Below are 9032 nucleotides of genomic sequence, written 5' to 3'. Positions count from 1 at the left end.
TTCAGAATGGATCAAATAAGCAGCGGAATGCAAAATTTATTGGAAATGGTAAAAAGCAACACTTTTTTGTTACAACATGGATTATCAAAAGTGATCTTTAACTAATACAGGATTTGGCCTTTATATAGGCAGAACCAGGCTCGGTCTTGACCGTATATCAAATCCATTCCACCATGACACCATCCTCAAAGAAGGCAGAAATGATCAAGAACATCTGAACAAGAGTGTATGGGAGGAGGTATAGAAAAGAGTTGGGGGCAAACGTAGGACAGCAGTACACAGATGAGAAAAAATAGCAAAAAAAGTTATGAAACTTGTAGACTTGTAAATTAGTCTAGATGTTATTGAAACAGGAATTAAGTGAAGGAAGCAGCAAAGGAATATGGGATGTACGTAGAGTGGGCTCATAGAAGTAAGATGGGTGCTTCAATAGAGTCTGACGTTCAGGAGTGGTTGGACATAAGATGGGGAGCTGGTAAGCTTCTGCCCCCATTTTAGGTCGTCACACAAATATTCCCCCACCCATGTCCAGGGGTCTCAGTGTTATGTCCCTTGACGCCATTATACCAGTCGCAGTGTTCAAGTCGTGTATCTGTGAATCACAACATGAAAGACAATGAGTGACAACATTTCCACATGTTGAGCCATACAACATATAACTGAAGCATACAGTAGTGCAAGAGTTTGCTGCTGACATGTACACTGCAAGTCTGAATGATGTGAGCATCTTACCCCAGCTGTAGGTCCATTGTGTGGGTGATCGTTTAAGCCTCAACATCAACCAGCTCTGGTGGCATTGGGGACTTGGGATGCTTGCTCTCAAAGTGCTGCTTGAATGTCTTCGGATCCGGCATCTGCGTCTGTAAGGGTCAGGTAAGGAATGGAGGATATTAACAATCATTGGCTGAGACTGAATTTTCAGGTGACAAACAAAAAGCAATAAGATGCATCAAACTACTACACATCACACAGGCCAGTACACTGGACTGCACTGAGAGAAACCTAAAAAGGTAGGCACGTGAAACATTCAGGTTGCTGCACAGACTATGGAGGCTCTTGTCTAGAGTGCCAGGCATTTGTTCAACTCTCTAAATGGTTAAATGACTCTGACGTTCAGGGGTGGTTGGAGAGACTGCTGGTGCTGGTGAGCTTCTGCCCCTATTTTAGGTCGTCACACAAATATTCCCCAACCCATGTCCAGTGGTCTCAGTGTTATGTCCCTTGAAATATATGTACTTTTGGTAATACTTTGTGATTGGGCAACAAATACCATCTTAAATTGACATGTTAAATTATTTTGCGATAGTAAATTGTATATTGCGCAAATTTCCCTAATGCAGACAGTTTGTGTTACTACCTACCTTACACAAGCTTTTCACCCTATAAAACTTAGTGGAATTACACATCATTTTAACCTCAGATTGGTGATGTTAGTCTAAAGGTTTATAGACATCACGATGACATAAGATTGATTGCTTAAAACAGATCAATATCTTTGGTTTTGTACCATTGATTTTTCCAAGCTCTGGGATGAGCAGAACTTAGAACGCGGAGTTAATTAAATGACCAGGAAATGGCACAGACATTTTTTTTTGGGGGGGGGGGGGCTCTCTATAAAAGTCAATGGCCACACACCAATACATGGATTTGACAGTCAAACTATTACTTAAATAGCAGTCAACGGTTGTCACCGTTGTTATTCTATAGAGGGTCGTGATTCGTTTAGGTTAACTAACAAAACAAGTGATCTGGTCCCTTTTCCATGATGGAAGCCTCCCGAAATCAACATCCCAAAATATAGATGTATGCCTTCAAGTACTCATCTAACCGACCATGTATAGGTTATTCCAAGTTTCCGTGTGGCCTTTGAATATTGTTAGTCCAAACACTACTACACCCAAAACGTATGCCCCCTGTTCTATTGATTTCAGCGGGATATCGATGGAAGTGATTAACAAAACAAAAAAAGTGTTGCGTTACACTTACCACGTTGGCGACACACTTGACTAAAAATGCAACGCTTAAAAATGTAGTTAGCCGTCTTCTACAAATTGTCCTCTAACCAGTGATTATTTCCAGATACTGTGATGGTTGAGCCATGCTAGTTAACAGGACGTGCCACCTCATCCCCCCCTCTCGCGCAATTGATTTCAACGTGATATCGATATGAGTGATTGACAAATAAGTGTTGAGTTTCTCTTTTACTTTTGGCGACCCACAAATGAAATTGCATCCCTCAAATGTAGCCGACTGTCTTCTGCGGGTTGTTCTCTAACCAGCGATGTAAAAAACTTCTCCAGCGTGGCGGATGAATCAGAATTAGTTGGGTAACATAGATAAATAAGATGTTTTATTTATATAATATGCTTATGTGAGATACTTGTCATTAGAATGTATCCCTTTGGACTATAGTTTTGGCAGTTGCACTTTTCCCTCAGCTAGGGCTCAGTCACTTGGGGCCCAGAGAGGGGAGAGGTCAGGCTTGTCTTTCACATGTCCCTGGTGCTATGCAGAATATCAGAAAGGGAAGAGGACAGAATGGAACATTCTCTTCATATGTGAATGTGTCTTTACCTATTCTTAAACCATGTGAAGGGATGGCTTGATTAATGGGGAACCAATTACTTGTCTCCACAATGTCTGTGCGCTTATACTGGGATAGTGTATGACCTAGAGGCTCACTCCCCTCAGTGAGCTTGTCCAGGAGTGGGGTCAAGAGGGGGTTTACTTGAGATGGGATTATCTAGTTGACAATTGAGTTATGCCTTGGATGAGGTAATGTTTTTGAACTATGAAGTACCAGGAACGAGATTAGAACCACGTTTTAGAGACCAAACTGAGCAATAATTTATAGCGAATGCTATCTGGCTAAGGGATACTCCTTTCTCAAGTAAAAGTCCCTTTGTGTAAAGTTCCTAAGATCTGTGGTTCGTCATGTAAGTTGAGAGGGGTGTATCTTGGCTATAAAAGATCTCTGTATTTTTCTGTAGTGACTCTCAAAATTCATTATAGATAGTGAATTGTTGAAAGTCAAAGGGCAAAGCTTAAAACAGGTGTATCTTACTGATCATCCCTAAAGCCAAAACCTCATTTGGCCGCCTTTCCTTCCAGTTCTCTGCTGCCTGCGACTGGAACGAATTGCAAAAATCTCTGAAGTTGGAGACTTATCTCCCTCAACAACTTTAAACATCTGCTATCTGAGCAGCTAACCGATCGCTGCAGCTGTACATAGTTCATCGGTATATAGCCCACCCAATTTACCTACCTCACCCCCATACTGCTTTTATTTATTTACTTTTCTGCTCTTTTGCACACCAGTATCTCTACTTGCACATGATCATCTGATGATTTATCACTCCAGTGTTAATCTGCTAAATTGTAATTATTCGATTTATTGCCTACCTCATGCCTTTTGCACACATTGTATATAGATTCTCTTTTTTTCTACCATGTTATTGACTTGTTTATTGTTTACTCCATGTGTAACTCTGTGTTGTTGTCTGTTCACACTGCTATGCTTTATCTTGGCCAGGTCGCAGTTGCAAATGAGAACTTGTTCTCAACTAGCCTACCTGGTTAAATAAAGGTGGATTTTTTTTTTTTTTTTTTTTTAAAGCTCATTAAAGATGTAGTTTAAGTATAACTCTGACTGTGTGTGAAGTTTGTAACTCTCCTCATTTGGTAAAGCAGAAAAATGCCACCACATTATTTTCCATGCGTTTTTTTAGTTGTGTAAATTCAACAGCACGTACAACCTGATTTCCACCCTAATCGGTATCAGTTATATATCAAAACAGGGTTTTTGGTGCGTGTACAGTTTATACGGTGCATGTTAAAAAATACAAAAGTAATTTTATTATTGTTGCACATGTGTATATAGTAAATTTGAGGTTTTCAATATATAACACTGTTTCTGCTTATTGGTTATTGATTTGAACACGTTTTTTATTTTTATTGGGATATTTATCAAAATGTCTTGTCAAACAGAAGCAGCAACTTAAGTTTTGGACAAATGGAACTTTCAACATTCATTTCCAATGGTTATGTACTTAAAAATCTGGTAAAAACTACTAAATGAACCCCAAAACATGCTGTAATTTATTTATTTGATGATCTAGTTGAAATGACCAAAACAGGTGTCCTCTGCATAGGGCTGTGGCTGTCATGAAATTGTCAGTTCGTGATTGTCAAGCAAATAACTGCCGGTCTCACAGTAATTGACTGTTAACCTCTCTTGGGTAGGGGGCAATATTTTGATGTACGGATGAAAAGCGTGCCCAGAAGCTAGGATATGCATATATTGGTAGATTTGGATAGAAAACACTCTAAAGTTTCTAAACCTGTTAGAATTATGTCTGTGAGTATAACAGAACTGATATGGCAGGCAAAACCCCCCCCCCCAAAAAAATCAGCCTACCCCTATTTTCAATGGCTAGCACTTTTATTATAAGGCCAAGTCCTCCCAGATTGCAGTTCCTAGGGCTTCCACTAGATGTCAACAGTCTTTAGAAAGAGTTTCAGGCTGGTTTTTGGAAAAATTAGCCAGAAGATATAGTTTTTCTAGGTGGCTCCCATTTTGGCTGTGGCATTTCCAAGCGCGTGGAAGAGAGCGCGTTCTTTGGTATTTTTCTCCTGTAAAGACAATAACGATTCTCAGTCTTAAATTGTATATCTTATTTACGTATTAGGGTACCTAAGGTTTGATTATAAACGTTGTTTGACTTGTTTGGAAAAGTTTATTAGTAACGTTTGGGATTCATTTTGTATGCATTTTGATGGAGGGAAACTGGGTGTATTATTGACTGAAGCGCACCAGCTAAACTGAGTTTTTATGGATATAAAGAAGGACATTATCGAACAAAATGACCATTTGTGATGTAACCGGGACCTTTTGGAGTGCCAACAGAAGATCAAAGGCATTTTTTATATCGCTAGTTCTGACTTTCGTGTCGCACCTGCCTGGTTGAAATATGTTTTGCATGTGTTTGTATGCGGGGCGATGTCCTCAGATAATCGCATGGTTTGCTTTCGCCGTAAAGTCTTTTTGAAATTTGACACAGCGGCTGGATTAACAAGAAGTTAAGCTTTATTTTGATGTATCACACTTGTGATTTTATGAAAGTTAAATATTTATAATACTGTTGTTTGAATTTCGTGCTCTGCAATTTCACCGGATGTTGGCCCATAAGAAGTTAACAAACACATTTAGCATCTCCTTGCTTCCACGCATAGCATACAAGCCACTGATGCAGACCTTTGGAACATCTACACTTTAAAAAGTCTAATAAATCCATGTAATATAGCCTACACCTTCACAATAAATCCATTTTAGACAGGTCTAAAGAAACATGACATGAAGAAAATGTAGTCTATTTCAGAAGAACAGAATTGCATACTTTGAGTTGTCCTTATGTTAGGCCCTGATCTGGCTATGCCATATGGCTGTGGGCTACACTAGTTCATGTAACAGACAAGATTTGCTTAGAATTGCATGGAATTATTTTACAGTATGAAGAACAATTAAACATAGCTAAATAAAATAGAAAGAATATGTTCTCCAAACATTTTGAGGAGATATTCTGTGTTGAGTGGTTAACAAAGAAACAGGTACTCCTATATGCTTAATTTAGAGTTATTTATGTACCTTTTGTTGCGACACCCATGTTGGGCTATATATTTTGATTTGTAAAACATTCGAAGGCTGCATGCTGCGACTCCAATGAGGATTTGAAAAAAGTTGCATGAAAGACATGAGCTCTGTTTTGTTTTTTTGCGCAGGCTGTACACACTTCATCAGACTCTCATTCACAATTTGGCCTCGAATTTCCCAGTGGCATCCCATGTGTCCGTAATGCCCCCTAAAAAAATCCATGCCTTTTGCGGCCAGTGGCAGCGTGGTCTTGGGCTAAATATAATAATTACAATTCCCTTCTCCCGGCTGGGTGCCGAAGCACTTCTCACTCACATGGCTCCGTCACAGGATCGGGTCTTTCTTACAGGCTAAAAGTGAAGACAGACACAAAGACAACTGCGCACATCCTTATCCATTTCTGAGGATATTGGAAAAAAATTGTCAACATTTACTTTTCGCCAGCCAACAAGATGAGTAGGCCTAACGAACAGCAAAAGCACTAGACTATATCAATCTACTACCACCCATAGTACAAAAGTTTACCTATTCTATGCAAGAAACAAACATTCCCCAAAAAGTCTGGGACAGTTGTGGGATGCGATAGATCCCAAATTAATACAACCACTAGCATTAAAAAAACTGTTTTAAGCAATGAGCCTGACGCAACAGATGAGAACTTTTAGCTTAAAATTTTGAAACTATTAGGCTATATCTTCACATTATAAGCACAGCAATGCGCACATGGCAGTAGGCTATAAGTGCAAATGTTTCATTAGCAGGAAAACACAACTCTCAAGTGACCACGTGTGTTATGGTGAAAATTATCTTCCCCAAACTTGAAACTCATGAGTTGCGTATGTACGCCAGTTAGGCTCTACACCCGTTGTAAAGCGTATTAATGTGCTTCATTTTAAGAAGTTATTTGGCCACTTTAGTTGTGATAAAAACCTTATCAAAACATATAGGCCTATGGGCTAGGCTACATGAGGTGTACAACTATGATTTGAAAAAGCTTAGCATCATTCACAAGTGATTTAATCTTGTCTTTATATATACATACTAAATAATGTGTGAAATTTGTGTTGATTTAAAATGGACCGTTATCATGCACCGGTCCCGAAACATGGGCAGCGGAAAAAATGCATGTCACCTATGCACTTATATAGCAAATGGAGGATGCTTTTCCTGTGGTTCATTTTCATGCCAGCCATGTAGGCTATACTCCTGCTGTAAAGAGAAGTATTGTGCTTAATATTAAGAAAGTTGAAAAATAAAGCCTATAGAAAGCTGATGGGATCCTCCTCTTTTTAATAAAGGCCATCACTCTTTTCTCACGTAATTGCATAGCCTACAGAAATGTCGTGCAACACGAGCTCTCATGAAGTGTTTGATTAGATAGTCGATTACATTTGCATTGATGTCAGAGTAATTAGAGGGACAACAGAGTGCTGAGTACCAGGCAGTTAGCAAGTTTGGTAGGCTACTAATAACTAGCAGTAGCATCAGAGCTTGGATAAGCCTAATTAGTGACTAAACGGTCACGTGGAGTTTGCCTGCCGTCATGACTTGTGACCGCTGGTGTGGCGGTAATACAGTCACCGTAACAGCCCTAGCCCTGCCTACTAAAGGCACATAAAGTACCAACCACTAACACTCACCCGGCAGACAGGACAGGTGTGGACAAGTGCTGCCTTGGCTGCAGTCTTCTGGTCTGCTGCCGTTCCCTTCTTTTTAGCAGCCGCCGCCTTGGCGTTCTTTTGCTGGGATTGAATCTTCTGTTGCCCGCGAGCCATAGCCTACCTGAAAGAAACAGAGACTTCTAAAAATGCAACTCATAGCATTGATATTTATCTGTTGATACTAGTATTGCAGTCTTGTCAGCAATCTAGCCATCTATGAAGAAAATGTACAAGTGAATTTAGCTAAACACGTGACTAACCAGCTGACAACTAAACAAGAGATTATGTATGATTATTTACCTATCTAACTTGTATTTAGTAAACAATAGGTTTGTTATGTAACAGATTTAGACTATAAGATTTAGGCGTGCTATACAATCTAATGGCTAACATATTTTGTGACGGCATCAGCTGGATAGTCAGGTGTGACTAGTCAATAGAGAAGCGTGTGGCCGAGTTTATTATCTTCTGTTCTGAGAAGAATGTGATAAGCATTAAGCAAGAGCCAAAACATTCCACTGTAGTGGCTAACTGCGGTGTATTCACATAGAAGAAAACGGGACGAAACTGACCTATGTGAATTTGTCCAATAGAATCTCGTTTTCGTTGCTAAATGTTTTGCAACTGTTTGCTACCGTGTGCACTCATGATTATACCCCGTATTCCTCGCATTGTAGCTAACTTTAGTTCGGCTGGCAAAAATAGCTAGCACATCTAGCTAGTAAACTAGCCAATTGATTACTAACAGTTGCGTAATAACTAAGACAAACATGTATGCGGCGCGAACTGAAACAAAATAGAGCATGGTTAGCCAATTCTAACAGTTCTTAGCTAGCTAATCAAGTTAGCCAGCCATTTCAAGTGTGGCTTAGTTAGCTATTTAGCTACATTTACATTTACATTTAAGTCATTTAGCAGACGCTCTTATCCAGAGCGACTTACAAGTACATACATTGATACTTTAATTGTACTGCCGTCGCAGAACTGGATAGCTAAACCAACATTAATGTTACCAAATATTTTATTTGGCTATAAGTTAAACACACCAACATGTGTGCTGTTCAATCTGATAAATAAAATGCTTGTTTTTTAAAAATACCTTCGCGTTGTTTCGCCCGGCTTCGTTCTCCTTGGGTGTTGTACCAGAATCGGAAGTTGGCTAGGAGGTATCAAAACTACGGAGCGCCGCCTTCTTTTTCTTCTTCGATGAGGTTTACCGGCGGTTGGCATCCAATAAATGTTGCATTACCGCCAGCTATTAGACTGGAGTACAACTCCCTTATACTTTGGTCGAAAAAACGAAATAAATAAATAAATACCCTACCATCAAACACAGCACTCACAATATTTTTGTTTTCAAAAAGCCCAACCTGTGTTGAGCCACACATTTTTAGCAATAATTAAAAAAAAATATATATATATATATATATATTTGGGGGGCTTGCCTGTTTTGTATGTTATTTTGGCATTAATACGTGTCACATATCGTTTTTGTTTTCTTGAGTAAGTCAGCTCCAAAATACAGGTGTTTCAGCCTAGCTCAGTGCTTTCTGTGGTGGTGATGCGAGCCAGCAGAAAATAGGAGCATTGCGCAGTGATTGGCTGTGTTCTGTCACTCATGGGGACAGTACGTCATCGCCAAGTTTATGTCCTTAGTAAGAATAGACATCCAACATTTCAGCCCTTTGGGTCCTGCCATAGAGTTATATTACAAGTGCACT

The 9032-nt window shown here is 39.5% G+C and overlaps 1 protein-coding gene across 1 annotated transcript; it reads right to left on the bottom strand.

The window, feature by feature from the left end:
* On the bottom strand, positions 1 to 8496 carry LOC120022628 (zinc finger protein 706-like). The gene is made up of 4 exons (XM_038966606.1): positions 8411 to 8496; positions 7291 to 7432; positions 733 to 860; positions 1 to 592 (listed from the first exon to the last, which is right to left on the bottom strand). The coding sequence occupies exons 2-3, from the start codon at positions 7423 to 7425 to the stop codon at positions 765 to 767; spliced, it is 231 nt and encodes a 76-aa protein (XP_038822534.1). The 5' UTR covers positions 7426 to 7432; positions 8411 to 8496; the 3' UTR covers positions 1 to 592; positions 733 to 764.
* Positions 8497 to 9032: the final 536 nt, after the last annotated feature.

This window comes from Salvelinus namaycush, chromosome 27 (genome assembly GCF_016432855.1).
Source record: "Salvelinus namaycush isolate Seneca chromosome 27, SaNama_1.0, whole genome shotgun sequence".
NCBI classification, from domain to species: domain Eukaryota; kingdom Metazoa; phylum Chordata; class Actinopteri; order Salmoniformes; family Salmonidae; genus Salvelinus; species Salvelinus namaycush.
The sequence above is the reverse complement of the archived record's forward strand: the minus strand, read 5'-3'. Positions and strand labels throughout refer to the sequence as shown.